We start from the raw sequence: 17,812 nt of genomic DNA on the forward strand, positions 1-17,812 counted from the left end.
TTGTCTCCTGACCTCTGAGGTCATTGCATACTTGTAGTGCACTGATATTCATACGGGCAAAGCACCCATCACATAAAACAAAGGAAATAAATCTTTAAAAAAATAGAGACCAATAGGGGAAAGCACCTGGCATTGACCTCTGGTTTCTACATGCCTGTACACGTATGCATATGCACACTTCTACACATACATGAATAAACAGACACATGCAACACACACGCACACACACACACCACAGATATACTTTGGATGTATTGAGAAGCAGCTGTGGTGGCCTGGAACACCTGTCTGCTGATGTAGGTGTGTGTTTTTAACTGCTCTAATAAGTGGATGCTTTATTTGGATTTAATAGGCAGACAGCAGAGTGGAAGAAAGGGTGCCTGTCCCCAAGCCTTGACTGCAGATCCATCATGGATCATTGCAGCTAAGCATGTAGTGGGAACTGGTGAGGTGTGGGTCTCAGAGACGCCACAATGTGTTTCTAGCCATATGGCCATATGTTGTTCTTCTAGATTATTGTTATTGTTATTAGAGGTTTTAGCCAAACAAGGAATTTTGACCCCAAAGATTACTTCATCCCAAAGCAAAAGCAGATCCCGTGATCTAGGAAAACAGCGTGTCTGGGAAGGTCCAGTTCCTTTCGCCTGAGCTCTGTGATTTGATGCCAGTCGCTTTAGCCTTTTGCGGTGTCTTTTCCTCAGCTCTGAAATGAGCAGGTTGAATGAGTGATTTGGAGGGTCCCGTGCAGGAGTCAGGGCCGAATTTGCTTTAGTGAAGCTGTGGAGGTGGAAATGCGATGGGCAGAGGGATTGGTAAAAAGGCTGGTCAAGCTGAGTGAGATAAGGCAGTTAGAGTTTCTTGCCACTCCGAGGCAGACCCTGGTGCATATGGCTGCCTGTGTTCGGTAGGGGTTCCAGAAGAGGGTCCGTGAGCAGAAGCCCGACCTCCTGAGAAATGTGGTTCTGCATGATCTGTGGAAAGCAGAACGAGTGGATTTGGGGATAGGCCGGAGGCTGGGGCCCTGGGTGGAGTAAGAGCCTTGCTATCATCCGACTGGACTAAGTGCAGGCTTGACCAGCACTTGAGATTCGGGCTCAAGCTGAGGAATAAATTGTGCACCCTCACGGTGGAAAGCTGATGGAAGGAGAAATGAGTCGAAGCCTCTGGCCAAGGCTAAGCTTGATCACCTGGAAAGCACTTGGGAACCAGGGAATAAGGAGGGAGACCCACTTCATGGTGAAGAGAATGCAGTTGATGGGGATCTTGGAAGGTCAAGGTGCCTGAAAAACACCTTAAAGAGGTGGCTGGGCATTTGGGTCAAGTTAGAAAACTATTTGAAGGTAGAGATATAGATTAAACAGTCCTCTGTGGAGAGCTGGGCATTGGGGAGAGCAGAGGAAGACACCCACTCTCCAATTCCTCTGGTGCAGCCGAAGGAGCCCATAAATCCTCCGCTGGGTTAGAGCAGATGCTAAAGCAGTAGTCGAGGAAGGCTGTACAGCGGGTACTAACCACACACATCCAAGGGCGTCACTTAGGTCCCATACTACGCATGCCCCTAACCTCCTTTGGGCTTATTCTATTGCATTTCCCTCTTGTCCTTGTAAATCAAGACGGAGTGTCACTTTTGAAAATGACTTTAGGATTCAGAGACTTTAGTTCCCTCTTGGTAGATGGAATTTGATTTTGGTGGGTAGATCAGAGTTCAGCCTGAGCAAATCTTGAAGCTTCTGGCCATGCTGTACTGCTCTCTGTACAAGCAAGCCAGCCAGCCAGCCAGCCGTGGGCCGGTTCCCAGCAGCAGCTCTGGGCAGCTGCAGCCCTCTTATCTCGTCAGCCTGGTTTCTGAGTTGGTTCTCTAGGAATGCTCCTGATAGTGAATGAGGGCTCCTGTGAAATGAAGGCAGCCTCCCCGCAGGGGTGGGGGTGGACAGCTGGAGAGAACTGAGCCCCTCATGCCCTGTGCTCAGCAGACCCTTGAACGTTGAGGCTGCAGCCAGGTTCTCAGGGTTTGCCACCCCCATCTCACTCCTTAAATTTAAAAAAAAAAAAATTGACACACAGAAACTGCATGCACACATTTATTGTGTACTGTGTGATTCAAATTACAAACCAGCGTGTAACTCAACTCACTTTTGTTTCCCATTTGCTGGTGTGTAATGCTAAAGCCTTTTCTGGGGGCAGATTTGCTCCCTGGGAGTTGGGGGCCTCTCTAGACTCAATCCCTGGGCCCCTTCCCCCATTCTCCACTCAGGATTTTGCAGACACTACCTCCCCATCTTGTGGCTTTGGAAGTCTTCTAAGATCAGAACCTATGCCTGCGGTCTGATCAGCAAGAGTGTAGGGTCGTGACCTCTCACTTGATGTGAGATTGACCTTTCTCCTAATGCCCTAGGGTTTTGTTCCTTCCATTCTTTGGATATCCAGGTCATTCTGTGGGCTTATCCCAGGCTTACAGCCAACTCAGGTCCTTAAATCTTGTTCACATGAACCTTGGGCGAGCTGAGACTGCAGTGGACACTTACCAACTGAAAAGGGTTTTGTCTTCTGTTGTTTTTGTGTTTGCAGCTTATTTCTAATAATTTACACACTTCACTATGCTCCTGACGCTGAAGGATTTTCTATTTGTTAGCTTATTTGCCACTAGAAGGCCTTACTCGACTATAGTAGAAAGAAACTTTGGAAGGACTGGTTTAAGTAAAGAGTATACTTTTTTGGTGACTGTGCTCCAAAATGGCGTTGTTTCAAACTCACAGAGATCCACCTGTGTCGGGAGAGGCCATCTGCTTCCCAAGCACTGGAATTAAAGAAGGGTGCATTACCACACAGACCCCAAAGGTGGGCTTTAAATATTTTAAACCCTTCAAAGATTACAATACTAATGTGTATAAAGTACAGGGGGAAGCACCATATGCGTGTGAAAATAACAAACTACTGTATTACTATTGCTGCTGCCCGGAGCCTGCACACGTGGCACCACTCAGCCCTGTTCTTTAGTACGCTCTGTTTAACTATATCTGGTTTTGGCTGGGATGGTGGCTCTGCAGGTAAAGGCTTGCTGTACAAGCCTGAAGAGAAATTTGATCCCTAGAGCTCACATAAAGGTGGAGGGAAGAGCTCTTTTCGTAGAGCTGTCTGACCTGTACTTGTGCCCCATTGCATGTGGACACCCCATGTACATTCCGTATGCACAGTACTAATAAAGTAGTAGTTTTAAAGTGGCATCTATGAATGAAAATATGTAGAAGAAATAACAGTCTTTCATACACAATTATATTGCAGTTCTCTTGAAGAATAAGTCAACACTCTGCCAGAAGTGTGTTCTTTTCTTTAGGAAGGTGTGCACAGGGCTGTATGAAGAATTGTTGGGCACACTTCCTCCAAAACTATAGGGCAAGTTAGAAGTCGAAACCTTTTTATTGTTTGTTTTCATTGTAACCTACACAGTTTCTCTGTGACACTCTGGAGTATTTTCAGGTAAACATGTGAACCATCACTCTGGCTAATTTTTTTTATCACTTAAAAACTTTGAAGTTATTAGCATTGCAGTTTGCATTGCTGTAATTCATACAGCGACTACGCTCTTTCAGGTCCCTTGGCTTACCTGCATCAGTGAGCAAGAGATGGAGATTGTGTTCTCTTGGAGCTGATACTTATCGCCTAGGTGTTTTACTCTGGCAAGTCTGTAGAGCCTACCTAAGCATGTCACAGAGCTGCTTACCACTTCCAAGCCTGCTGTATTTCAGAAGCTCATGATTTCCATGATGCTCTTGTGGGGGCTAGGATACTAGAGTGGTGGAAGGAGAAGGCAGGGTGCCCTTTGTGAGGTTGCTGGAAAGTTGCTGGTGGAGGAGAGTTTGGGTGGAAAGTGTAGTCTACTCTTTTGCATTTGGCTGGATTATGCTTGCTCGTTCATAGCCTAGAGTACATTTCTGTCATTGTCAGTCCCAGTGATTAGAATAGTAATCAGCTCCTTGCCTCTGGGAACTGCAGTGGAGTTAGTCTTTGTCTTGCAAACATCATGATGAACAACATTCATTGGCAGTCATTAAGTGTAGGTTCTCTCTTCCACTCTTTGTAGTGGTCTGTCCTGTCCCTTTAAGAGACAAACCCCACCCACTTCCTCCCCCATCCGCTGAGGCAAGCTGATCTTCCTTATGCTTCCATCCTGAGCTATCTCTTTCCTCTTCCTTTCCATCTCTCTCCCTAAGGAGTAGCTTCTCTTCTCCTATCCTCTTCCCCCTCCTCCCCCTCTCTCTCTCTTTCCCCATCTCTCTCTGTTCTTCCTCCTTCTCTCCTTTCCCCCTTTCGCCTTCATATAAACTATACCCAAACCCTCTCTCTGCATGGCGTTCCTATCCATCTCTGTCAGTGGCCCACTGCCACCCGAAGACTGCTGCTGCCCCTTGGGGAACTGTGCCATGGTGTTTTACCATTACATTGGTGCCTTGGCGGGTGGGGAAGGGACTGCCCAGCAAAAGGAGAAGCAGAGCCAGTGGGATACTGGCAGAGCATTCACAGGCGGGTAGCTAATAGTTTGAGGGTTGATACTATGGCTGAAAACGTGAAAACATGAACACTGCAAAGCCTATAGGAGAATGTCTTCTCTCTACAGGTGGGGTGTTAATGAAGCCGACTCCAGTCTGGGCGACTGGGAAGCCAGAGGATAGAGGCCGTCCTGGACAGGTCTCTCACAGCAGGGACCACTTATGAGCAGTCCAAAAGAAAAGAAAAATCCGAGGGACCCCGGGCCCCAAAGTGAATGCACTGCTCAGTGTGTGCAGTGCTAGTGTGGGAAGACCACCCTGGGTAGTCTGATCACGTTTTTAGCTATGGAAAACAACCAGAGATGAATGTCAGTGAAGGGCTCAACCTTCCCATTTCTAGGAACAACAGTCAATTCCTCAGGTTTAGAGAAGTGGTTAAGGTGACTGGAAGGGGAAAACTCGCCACCGAAGCTGCTGGTCTGCATAGAGGTCAGCACTCAGGCAAATACCCGGTTCTGAGCCCAGGGTTCCATGTATCCTCAGCCCACCCTTGGGAGGGAAGGGGCGTAGAGAGAGCCTGGCTGAGCCATGAGCACCAAAGTAAAGGTAAAACAGTGCAGTTCCCTGAGGGGCGGGCTGCTGCGGGTTATTTAGAGCAGCGGAGGGTGGGAGACCATGGCAGGCCATGAGGAGCAGCAGCTGATCCCACCACCCGAGGCCTCTGTGGGTCTCAGGCGGATGAGAGGCAGCGGGTGAGAGACTTTGGTGGGTCATTGGCAGGGCAGCCGGTCCCACGAGAAGCTGCGGTAGGTGAGAGACAGAGATGAATAGGCATGCCATGTGGAGAAAGTGGGTATTTATTTAGTGGGTTATTGGGGGAAGGGAAAGGGAGCAGGGGAGGGAGTAGGCGGGGCTTGTCTCTTAAAGGGACAGGACAGACCATTACACACCTTATTTAATTTTTGGCTGCAAAATGACCCTACATTTTGGGGTTCTGTTGATAGCAGCAGCTGAGATCCTGGGGCTTGGGTGACTTGCCTGGATTGTGCTGGAATCAGCAAATGTCACAGTATTCTCTTGCATATGTCTCCCTGTGGGATCTGTCCATGCAGGAGACTACAGTGTCAACTGCTTCAGGATGTAGGCCTCACTCTGGACCAGTTTCTACCAACAGCCAGAGTCCATCTCTGTTTATTAAGGGGCAGTTCTGTGCCACCTTCTCCCAGGTTGTGCTCCTGGTGTAGTACTTAGCAGTGGCAGCTGGCTTATTCCTGTAGCCCCCTCTCCCCGCGCTCACACGTCCAAGCGCACCTTGTGTGCTCTGAAAGGCAGCAGGTGACCAAGGTGGATCTGAATAGTCTTAGGCATCAAGGCCTGGTCTTCACCTCGGGTGCTGGCTAGCTCTCTGTGATAGAACACCCAAGACAAACAGCTTGAGACAGGGAGAGCTTTCTTTGAGCTCAAGGTTTCAAGTGTGCCCCATCAGAGGTACTTAGCCTTGCTGCTGCTTATCTGAGGCTGAAGGATGTGGCAAAGGAAAGCTGCTCCCCTCCTGATGGGGAAAGTAAAGACAGAGATTAGAGATTCGTGCATTCCCTTCAAGGCCACACCCTGTCAGATGCTCTTAGCTCTCAGGCCCTACCTCCTAAGATTTCTACCATACTCCAATGATGCTGCCTGTTGGGGACCAAGCTTTTCATAATATATGAGTGTTGGGAGGGGTTACGATCCAAATCATATCTTGCAGTAAGATTAATGCCATAGTTTCTAAAAGGAATGAGATGGTTCTATATGGGTTGATATGTCAATAATATAGGGTCCCAGTGATAATAGTTGCAGAACATTGTGCGTGTGCGTGCCTGTGTGTATGTGTGTGTGTGTATAAGAGAGAAAGAGAAGGAAATGAGATAACACAATGAACTACAGGAGAAAAAAAAAACCCTGTAGCTATAGATGTTTCTGGGCTTTTTTTTATATGAATATGTATTAAATATGTATGTAATATATATCTATGTGAATATGTATTAAATATGGATGTGACTGTGTATTAAATATGTATCAAAGTGACTGAAGAATACATTCTGCTCCTGTGTTTAAAAAGGAGGATGGATTGCTGGGCGGTGTGGCGCACGCCTTTAATCCCAGGACTCAGGAGGCAGAGGCAGGTGAATCTCTGTGAGTGCAATGCCAGCCTGGTCTACAGAGCGAGTTATAGGACAGCTAAGGAAACACAAGCTTTGACTTGAGAAAAAAAATAAGATCCTGCCTTAAAAAAACCTTACTTAAAAGAAAAAGAGGATGGATTATTGAAAAATGGCAATACTTACGTTTGTTTCTTCCTTGGGTCTTGAGCTTGACCCTTTTAGGCCAGGCAGTCCAGGCCTGAGCCTTAATCTTGGCCTCTTTGAGGCGAGGGGGCGGAACAGGGCAAAGGCAGGCCTGTACCTTTCTTTACTCCGTTTGTTCTGTTGAGTAGCAACAGGCTGACATCTTACTGCCCCCCAATTATGGACCTTTCAGGGTCACAGCGCAGAGATACCCCTGTGGGTACGGATTTAGGCCTGAGGCCCCAGGGACTGCTGAGGGAGAAGGCGCACAAGGGGGCGAGCTCTACTGGCACAAACACACTTTTGGAATTTTACTCCGTAAATGAGATAGCGAAGGAAGAATGTAAGATGAAAGTCTCCATTGCTAGTGGATGCCTTGGTTCTGATGAGCTCGTTGCTTCTGTCATGGTGGGTATGTAGATGAGGTCAGAGGTGCTGGCTCTGGCTAGCTGTAGTTGTTTATGAATGGGGGGCATTGCTGTTCTGAGAATGGAAGTTACAATTCCATTTAGTTTCTGAGGCTAGCGAGCGTGCTCAGCAGTGTTTTCCTGTCTGTGTGTGATGTGGTTCCCAGCTGGGGTTTGAGAGAAGTGCAGCCTCCTTGGGGACAACCGTGTCTCTTGTTGCCTGTCACCTGGGGTCTGTACCTGCTGGCAGAGCTCTCTTCTTTTCTTCCTGTCCCCTAAGGAAGGAAGGCCTTGCCTTTTATATAAGAAATGAAGTCTTGCCTTTGGAGATCTGGCCAAAAACCCAGAAAATCCCTCTGCTGTGTTTTCGGCCAGGTGGGTTCTGCTTCTAGGTAAACAGAGGATGCATGTGATGTCCCAGAGTGAGAGTTCACGAGGCTTCATGATGTCAGCCTCTGCCCTGCCCGTCATCAGGACAGATACCTCTGAACTCAGACATGAATCCCATTCAAGGAGAGGAAGCAGACATTTCCTAGTGGCATTCTGGCCCAGATGTGAGGTAGCATTGGACACTTTGCAGGGGACTCGTGTCTCCTGCCCAGTTTTGTCCACTGGTACTCTGTGTGGTTATTTTCCCCCCTTGTTTTATTTACGTGACAGCCAGAAGGCAGGGTGTGGGGAGAACAGAAAACAATTCAAACAGGAATTCTCTTGGGCTCTGTTTCTGAATATTGTCTTTTAAATGGGGCCTGAAATTTTATTAAATCCTTTCTTGCATAGGAATAAAAATGGAGTTGAATTGGACTCTTTGGGCACTTTGGTACCTGGTTTTATTTTAGGAAGGGCCAAGTGTGGGAAACCCCGAAGTTAGTCTAATCTGTATTTCAGTTTCTTTAAGAAGGCCTGGGCTCTTTTCTCTCTCCTCTGTATGTGCTTAGCGCTCCTCCTGTGGCCGGCCCGTCACTGTCCTGTGCTCATTCTGTCTGTGTAGCCTTCGACAGTGTGCTCGTCTTTATGGAGAGTGGTTGGAATCCACCACGCGGTGTGGCTGCTTTTGTCCCATTCATCCTTTGCTGAAGTCTCAGTTTTATCCTGTGAGGCCAGCCTAGTGCACAGCATGAATGGCCTTGCATATTATATAGAGGGTGGCTGTTGTTTTTTTCCTCTCTAAATGGTATTAAAACCAGTAAGATACTGAAAAGAGTTTTGTGTGAAATTAGAGGCAGATAAGGTATGGGGAAGAGGAGCTTGATTTAAAGTAGTTTCTCATGATCAACAAACAAGCACTAATTCTCATTATCAGCACAGACGCATCTGTTCCTCCTGGGAAAATAATTAATATGAAATAAGCTGTTTCTCTATGACTATTTTTACTGTCATTACTGTTACTGTTGCTTTTATTTAACTCCTTACCATACAAAACGTTTCCTCTGAGGGAGGAAGCAGTGAGTGTTCCTGCCATCTTTTTGCAGCTTCAGATGGTTTCTCTGTTATATAATATGAATGTTGTTATAGTTTTAAATGAGATGCTAGACTTTTAAAAACATTTATCTGCATTCTTTTTATGCTGAATTTACTCCCATGCCATAAATTTTTGTTTCTTCAGGGATGGCTTTTTCTTCTTTGCACCATCTTCCTCTTCTGGCTTTGGAACAATCTGTTCCTTTTCAGTGGGGATCATCTCGATGTGGCAGGGGAAGCTCACTTGTGGGTTAATCTGGCTGTGAGCTCTGTGAGTTCGCCGGCCATCTTGGGTGCTGTGTTCACCCAGATTTGCTCAGTGCCTGGAGGACCTGTGTCTGAGCCCTTCAGTTAGCATTACTCTTCAGTTAGCATTACTCTTCAGTTAGCATTACTCTTCAGTTAGCATTACTCTTCAGTTAGCATTACTCTTCAGTTAGCATTACTCTTCAGTTAGCATTACTCTTCAGTTAGCATTACTCTTTAGTTAGCATTACTCTGCGTTTTTAGTCATGTGCAGCAAAACAGTTCTTGGATCCCCAACCCCGTGTCCAACCCTACTGTTTAGCCTGAGTGCACTGACCAGCTCCGCCACTCCTACCACCACAACACACATGACTTCTTTAAAGCGACATGCTTAAGGTAACTTGTGGCGTTTTAGATATGCATGCCCTTGATGGCCTGGGCAGTGTCACGGGTGTCTTTAAAGTGCACAAAAAGAAGGCCGGGCGGTGGTGCCTTTAATCCCAGCACTTGGGAGGCAGAGGCAGGCAGATCTCTGTGAGTTCGAGACCAGCCTGGTCTACAGAGCTAGTTCCAGGACAGGCTCCAAAACCACAGAGAAACCCTGTCTCAAAAAACCAAAAAAAAAAAAAAAAAAAAAGTACACAAAAAGATTTGAACCTCTTGATTAGCATGACTTTGTAGGGTTTGGGGTCAAGAGAGTAGGGAATCATCTTCACAGGTCACCCCAGGCTCCAGGAAGAGGAGGCCAAGACACTGAAAAGAATAATTTAATATTTATATGTTAATAGTTGGTAGACAAACCAGTAAGTGCAAAATGAAAGTGACATTTTTTTATTCTAAAGGTTATTTCAGAAATGCCCTCCTAAATCCTTGTGAATAAAATTACAGTTGCAGTGTGTTTATAATCCCTTAAAATCCCCAAATCCTTACAAAGCTGACCCGTGCGCTTGAACAAGGACTTGACTTACAGAAATATCTGATTCTTAGAATTTTATGTACCTGAACAGGCCTGTTTCATTAATTTTGGGTAATTGATCTTAATTATCTAACTTTTTTTTGTTATGGTTCCCATAGTATCAGATGCTCTAATCAAACCCAAGCCCTTGTTAAATTTATTCCAGGAAAACCGTTTTCAGGCTCTCTGCTCTGCTCTGGTGAGTTTGGATTTGCTTTATCGGTTTATCTGCGAACAGGAATGACGTAGTTCTTAGTGCTCTGATCGAAGCAGGCAAGATTCTCAGTAAAAGGCCCAGATCTTATCAGAGGGAGTGAGTTTCTAGTGACCCCAGTGTGTTTGCCCCAAGAAGGTCTTGGGGTCTTTGTTTTGTTTTGTTTGGGGGCAGGGATCATTGCAACCTGATGTATATATTCCTATAGACCATACAGACTGTTTTTCAGTTATGTTTATTTTGGGGGTCAGTGCTGACATCCGTGAGCTTCAAGCTCCTGCCCACCTACTTTCACATGACATCTCTGCGTCACCCTTGCTTGGCCTCTGGTCTGCCACGCCATGGTCTGCCCTTCTCTAGTCTCTTCAGTCCTGAATTAATGCCAGGTCTTCCAGGGCCCCTTTGTTCCCTCCCACTATCCCCTCCTCATCCTTCCCCCATCCCCTGCCGTCCAGAGCTTCACCTCACCCTTTGTCCTGCATGAGCTGGTGCCCATCTCCTGCTATCTACTGTACATCACTTTGCATGTGCCTTCTTGGTGCTGGATGGCAGGAGGCTTGAGTAAAATTTATGTCTAAATTATGAGGCCCACCAGCAAGGAGAGAGAGATAGGACATGGTCTTTGAATGAAGTGTGTCCGTTTTAGATTCTAATCAAAGAACTGAAGAAATCCATACTTAGAAAACCCATGCAGCCTCAACTCTGACCTGGGTGTGATGTGCTACTCAGCTGCTCCGACTGGCGGAGCCAAGGGGATCCTTGAGCCCTCAATTCTGTAGCCCTTGTGTTATTGTTGAAGTGCTGTAAGTTCCTATGGCTCCAAACATTTTTTTCCCCTCTTTGAAACATGATGGAAGGCATCATTGCTCACTTGAGTCATTGTGGGTGCAGCGTATAGAGACGTTGGCTAGCTTAGCAGTCCTCAAAGGACTGAATAAATGTGTGTTCTGTGCGGAAGTACAGTTAATAATTGGGGAGCGCCACGTGACTCCTGTTAGAACAGTCTCACACCCTGCTGAGAAAGTTGGCGCTGCGTACATTGGCGATGCTGTTTTTACCACACAGAACTAACTTTTCACTAGACAATCTTCAGTGCTTCTGATCTTGAAGTCCCTCTCCCACAGAGAGAAACCATGGTCTTTTGTTTTTTGCTGTGGTCCTGTGAATCATTAACAACGTTCTGACTGCAGCTTAGACTTCCTGCTGTTTCTGTTCTGTACTTTTCTACCAACAACAATGTCTAGACTGCCACAGGCTTCCCAAGCTTATTTGGCCGTACGTGAGTGGGCTATAGCACAAGCGTATAAAGGACCGGTTTATGGTTGCCATTTGAAGCTCAGCCTCAGGCTGGCAAGATGACTCTGCAGGTATCGGTGCCTGCTGACAGAGCTAATGGCTTGAGTTCTGTCTCAGGGCCACGTGGAGAGAAAGAACCAAGTCAACAGGTTGTCTTCTGACCTCAACACACACACACATACACACACACACACACACACACAACAATGTGAACAGCTCCTCACCCCTCCACACACACATTAAAAAAAAACAACTTTTTATTTGTTTTGGGGTCTTTCTGTGTAGCCCTAGCTGTTCTGGGACTCCCTATGTAGACAAAGCTGGACTAAAACTCACAGAAATCCACCTGCCTTGACTTCCCCCATGCTGGGATTAAAAGCCTGGGCTACCACTCACCAGCTTACAATTCAGCTTTTAAATATTATTTAAATCTTCTGCTTTACAAATAATTTTTTTATAGATTTGTGTGTGCGTGTGTGTGTGTGTGTGTGTGTGTGTGTGTGTGTGTGTTGCTTACCTGTTTGTATGCCATGTTCATGCAGTACCCTATGAGGCCAGAAGAGGGCATTGGATCCACTGGGCCTGGAGTTAGAGATGCCACCATGTGGGTGTTGGGAACTGAATCCCAGTTTTCTGAAAGAGCAGTGAGTGCTCTAGCTGCTGATGTCACCCTCCCTCCAGCCTAGGAGTCCGCTATTAAAGACACATCTCTCTCTGAAGACATCCTTGACTCTGGTGCTAAAACAGCTTGACAGGAGATACCCTAATCTTTCTGGTGGAAAGGCTATGTTTAGTGTGCTCAGTATTTAGTGACTGAGAGTCAGTGGGTCTTTGAGAATTATGTCATGGACATAGAATACAAGCTTTCTTTAAAGACGAACTGAAGCAATCTCCCTTTTTGTACACAGTGGTTAATCTTTTTAATCTGAATTGGAAAGGGGATTGGATTTTTCTGGTTATGATATTAAATAAACAGGGCCCTGTAGGTGTTTGGCCTTCAACCCAAAGTTTTATACAAGAAATATGTGTCCTGTCCTGTCAAAGCAAAAACTGGAAGATTAGGTCCATGCTTGCCACATTTTCACAGACCATGAATGTCAGAGTGAGTGTTGTGGCTGCTGCTGGTCACCTAAGCAGGGCAAGGTGTTCACTGACAGTGGTATGGATTCCATCTTTTTTCTGAAGCTGCTGTGGAGAGCCTACTCATAAGCAGACAGGATGGGGAGGGAGGGACACTATAGCACCAGAGACCGTTTGCTTTAAGACTTTTACATTGGAAAAAAAAAAAACCTCTTTTGTAAGAAGCCCCACTGTGTCCTGTGACAGTAGGCCTGGGTTCTCTGCCCTCCTTGTTTCAAACTGTCTAGCTCTGTTGTTTTATAATCAACGTTAGGAGATACAGCATCGAGTCATAACTTGTTAGTTGCTGTTGAAAAAAACAATGGTGCTATAGTTTCAATAAAAGCAAGACGATTTTAGAGCTCTTTGTCCCACCATGTACTGAGGAAGGCTTCTCAGACGACACTGACTGGAACTCTTCTGAAAGAGTTGGTACGTTTAGGTGAATCACATTTTAGACAAAACTTAGTGGAGATGACCTGAGGACCTTAGGGATTAGAGCGCAAAGCCAGCCTGGGACTGGCCGTTTAACGCTGGAGGGCGCTGTGGTCTGTGAGTCACATACAGCAGGAGTGATACTGATTTTGGTCCTGTGTGCCCTCTACCGCTACCCAGTGCCCATGATGTCACTAACCCTGCTCCCCTTCTCGCAGGTGCCTGAGATCATCAGTTCCATCCGGCAAGCGGGGAAGATTGCCCGCCAGGAGGAGCTGCGCTGCCCCTCGGAATTCGATGACACCTTCGCCAAAAAGTTCGAGGTGCTCTTCTGCGGCAGGGTCACTGTGGCTCACAAGAAGGCGCCACCTGCGCTGATCGACGAGTGCATCGAAAAGTTCAACCACGTGAGCTGCGGCCGCAGAGCAGACTGGGACGCGCCCACGGGGCAGCCATCAGCGCCAGGACCCCGGCCAATGCGCAAGTCCTTTTCTCAGCCCGGACTGCGTTCACTGGCCTTCAGGAAGGAGTTCCAGGACGCCAGCCTCCGCAGCAGCACCTTTAGCTCCTTCGACGACGGTATCGAAAACCACCTCATCGGAGGACACAGTGTGGTTCAGCCCACAGACATGGAGGAGAACCGAACTATGCTATTCACGGTAAAGTCTTGGGCAGTTTTCTGCACCCTGAAGGTCTGAAAAAAATCAGCTAATGCGTCAGTGGTTGTACACACCCTTTCACTGAAGAAAGAATAGTTATGTAAACGAGGTTCAAAACTATGTAAGTTTCAACACAGTTTTAAGCAGAAAGTACTCTTATTAATGTATAAATACCATTGTTTATCAGGGTAATATGATTTTTAGATAACCTTATATTTAAAACTTGCACCCCAACTAAAATACTAGTTTAGTTGCTTGTTTTTATTTTTGTTTTTTAAACAGAAAATTGTTAAATTGTTAGCCATATGGAAGAAAAGGGATAGATAAGGGAGCCAGCCAGTTATTGGAGTTTCATGGAGACTTGGATTTTTCTGGATTTCCCTGGGTCTGAATGGACAGGACTCTGCCCTCTTCATGAAGTGAGCTGGTCTGTGGCTTTTTCCTTGGCGAGTTTCTGCCTCTGCGTCTTTGCTTTATTCATGGTAATGAGCAAAACTGGCTTAGACACAGTGTGGCTTTCTGTGTTTCGCCCTAGGCACCAGAAAGGCCAAGCAGTAAGGGAACTGACCACATAGGTTAGTGTAGTGTGGTTATAGCTGGCTTTAAAGATCCATAAATGGATCTGGAGAGATGGCTCAGCCTCTGAGCACATTCTGCTCTTGCAGAGGAACTGAGTTGGTTCCTAGCACCCACATCAAGTGACTTGCACCCTTATAACGCCGGTTTCAGAGATCCTCTTCTGAACTCTGTGAACACCTTCACACACACACACACACACACACACACACACACACACACACACACACACAGCATAATGCATCCTTAAACTATCCAGATGGTGTGTCAGACTTCTCTCTTCGTAACTGACGTAGTACATGGACGAGTCCTGGGCTGGCAGTAAGACTTGTGCTTTAATCTGTGGTCTGTACGCTTCTTCCTAAACACTGCAGTGTTACTGAGAAAGGCTGCTCGGTGCATTTGTTTATAAGTGGTTACAATATCCTAGAAACAGAACTGTGAACAGTCTCTGCCCACGCGGAATTTAGATTCCAGCAATGCGGACAGGCAACTGACACACCAGCAATTATGCAATTACGACGGCAGCGCACACTGGAGAAGTAGTGGATGCTGTGGGGATGCTCGGAATCAGGAGAGGCATCTTTGATGCGATTCTCACCCAGCAGAGGTTTCCACGCACGGCCAACAGGCAGGGTCTCCTCCTGGGTTCAGAGAGCAGCAGGTGGGATCCAAGAGGTGGGAAGGTGCTCTATACCTCAGAGACCTGAAGACTTCACTCCACTGCTTCGCCTGGCAGGCCCCTTAGTTGTCCGGGCTTTATTCCTCACATCAGATCTCTGCTGATGTGATGTGATGGGAAAGCAGTCATGACAGAGAGACCAGGAGCAACCTCACATTCCTGGATCTCACTTAATGACAAGTAAACAAGTAAAGACCTTTGTGCCCCTTGTGATCCGGCATTTCAGCCTCTGTCTTGTTCTCCAAAGGGTAAAGGGCTTGGAAGTGAAGCTTGTCTGTTAGAGTGACCGCTAATGTTGATTCTGAGGAGGGATTAAATCTGTAGAAACCAACACATACAGGAACCGAGAAACTTCAGCGTATGTAGGTGACGGCCAGGGAGGCAGACTTCTGTAGTGATGTTTTGTTTGTAATCTAACAAAGCTTGCCTGAAGATCAGAGGGCAGAGCTAAGCCACTGGAGGTCAGCCAGTAGTGGCATACACCTTTAATCCCAGGCAGAGGGATCTCTTAGTTTAAGGCCACCCTGGGCTACTTAACATTGAATCTGTCTAAAAGAGAAACAGAGCTCACACAAAGGTGATCCCAGCACTTGGGATCCCATTCCTTTAATCCCAGCTCTAGGGAGGTGGAGACAGGAGGGATATGACTGGGCGGAGAGAGGAATAGAAGGCGGGAGGGGACAAGAGCTTGATGCAGTCTGAGGTGTGGCGGGGACAGTTGAGTCTGAGGATGCAGTCAGAGGATGAAGTCTGAGGTGGCAGTCTGAGAGCGAGCAGGATCGCCCCTTGGATCTGAGAGGAAAAGGGCTTTCTAATGGCTCACTACACGTTTCTCTGATCTTCAAGCAAGCTTTACTTGTTAAAACACAGATATCACTACAGACTCCCATAGCCAGCCTGGCATTAGGACACTCTGCTCCGTAGGTCTTTCGGAAATTTTAGATAGAAACTGTAGTTTTCTGGAATACTCACTTGTGTAGAAAACTAATTTTCCTTTGAAGGGGGGTGTGGACTTGGAAGATCATTATTATTGCTGCCATTATTATAACTGTCATCGGATTACTGCTGTGTCACATAGGTGTCTCCTGTCACTTGACATCCGTGGCATAACCTTTGAAACTCTTTACAGCGATACAGTTTTATAAGAGCTTGCCTTTATCCTTATCCCCATAGGCCATGACGTGTATAATGAATCAGTTTTCAGGAGAAACACATTTCTTTCTCTTCGTTTGTTTGTTTTTTAAGATTGGCCAGTCTGAAGTTTACCTCATCAGCCCTGACACCAAAAAGATTGCACTGGAGAAAAATTTTAAGGAGATATCCTTTTGTTCTCAGGTAAATGCAGACAAATTATTAATTAAATTTTAGTTCTTCTAAGCACACAGGAGAAGCAATGTTGTATAAAACAGCAGGTTTTTAATCTGGATTCCATCTCTCTTTATCTCATCATTTACTGAGGTAAATTATAATCCTAAAATTAACAATTTTGATTTTTAGAACAGTGTGCTAGAGAAAATTATCTACCCTCCTTTTTTCCCCTATTATAGTGGTATTGATATCTTCTTGCTTTTTTCCAAGGGCTTTTATGTATGTGCATATTTTATATATAATTGGTATGTATATGTGTGTGCACATGTCTTATGTATAATTGATATATGTACATGCTTGATATATATGCATATGGTATATGTAATTAATATCTGTTTTTATATAATCATATATATTATATAGAATTATATATGCTTTATATATAATTCATAGTCTTGAAATTTTTAATCTTTTGTATTTTCATTATTACTTTTCCTGTAACTGTGATGGATTGTACTTATCTTTGAGGGGGTTTACCCAGAATGCAGTGTCTACGTGAAACTTTCCGTGTTTGTTAGTCTTCCAGCTGTGTTTCATAGAGAGATTTAGGAGGAATCTGTTAACTGTGATGAGCCAGTTTTCTCTGGATTGTTCTGGCAAATAAGAAATCGTTTATGTTACTGTTTGGTGATTTTTTTCTTATATTCTAACTTTTCGTTTCTGTACTAAGATGTAAAAATCTTAGTTGTTTGTTAATATAAAATGTAAGCTAATTAAGTGGTCATAAAGATACTGTTTTTGATTTTGATAATAAGTAATGTTTTTAACAAGTTGAATAGAGAAGCCTTTTCAAAGAAACTTTGATAAATGGCATCCCCCACACAGCAGCCTCTATTAGATTCTTAGCTTGCTGATGGAGGACATTGATTAAGATCAGAATATGTCGGCAGTTATGGGCTGGAAAATACTTGCCTGGAAATGACATTAGTGTCAGAATCTTGATTGATCCTAATTATGTTGAAATGTTAAAATGTTACTGTTAGGCATTTAAGGTCTCTCTCTGCAGCCCATGGTCCTGGAACTTTGTAGATTGTGCTGGTCTTTGAGCTCACAGAGATCTGCACCTGCCTCTGCCTCCCGAGTGCTGGAATCAGGGACATGCACCATGCTAGGAGACCTTTGTTGTTTTAGAGTAGTGTGGTAGTTTATTCTTTCCTGAAGAGCTTCTGACCCCTAAGTTACGTGTGCCTGTACTTCCGCATGGCGATGCTTTCGGAGGCCTTGAGAATTAATAGTCACAGAAGATATTTCATTTGGACTTAACTTGCTGTTTTAGTTTCCTGTCCTGTTGCTATGGTAAAATACCCCGATAAAAGCAGCTCAGGGAGAAAGGTTTCATTCCAGTCCCGGTTCTGAGGTCTAGTCGGTTATGGTGCTCAGTTTGCGGTCTCCTTCTCGTTCAGTCCAGGGTGTGGTCCTTGTGCCGTCCGTATTCAGTGTGGGTCTACTTAGCTAGTTGATGTCATCGAAACAATCCCCGGACATTCCCAGAGGCCCTTCTCCCAGGTGATTCTAGATCGTGTCAGGGTGACAGTGGAAACTAACTGTTGGTGCTGGAGCCATGGCTCGCTGTTTAAGAG

The 17,812-nt window shown here is 45.7% G+C and overlaps 1 protein-coding gene and 1 pseudogene across 4 annotated transcripts in view; one reads left to right on the forward strand and one right to left on the reverse strand.

Annotated features, from left to right (window-relative positions):
• The window catches only part of Tbc1d1 (TBC1 domain family member 1), a 182,934-nt gene that overhangs the window by 82,112 nt on the left and 83,010 nt on the right, over window positions 1-17,812 (forward strand). For all 4 annotated transcript variants that reach the window (XM_057771450.1, XM_057771451.1, XM_057771452.1 and 1 more), the window contains 2 exons: window positions 13,166-13,606; window positions 16,110-16,199. In XM_057771450.1, coding sequence (XP_057627433.1) covers window positions 13,166-13,606; window positions 16,110-16,199 — 531 coding nt within the window. The remainder of the gene's footprint in view (window positions 1-13,165; window positions 13,607-16,109; window positions 16,200-17,812) is intronic.
• On the reverse strand, window positions 8,795-9,638 carry LOC130875515 (60S ribosomal protein L17-like; annotated as a pseudogene).

Source organism: Chionomys nivalis, chromosome 6, assembly GCF_950005125.1.
Source record: "Chionomys nivalis chromosome 6, mChiNiv1.1, whole genome shotgun sequence".
In the NCBI taxonomy this organism is placed as follows: domain Eukaryota; kingdom Metazoa; phylum Chordata; class Mammalia; order Rodentia; family Cricetidae; genus Chionomys; species Chionomys nivalis.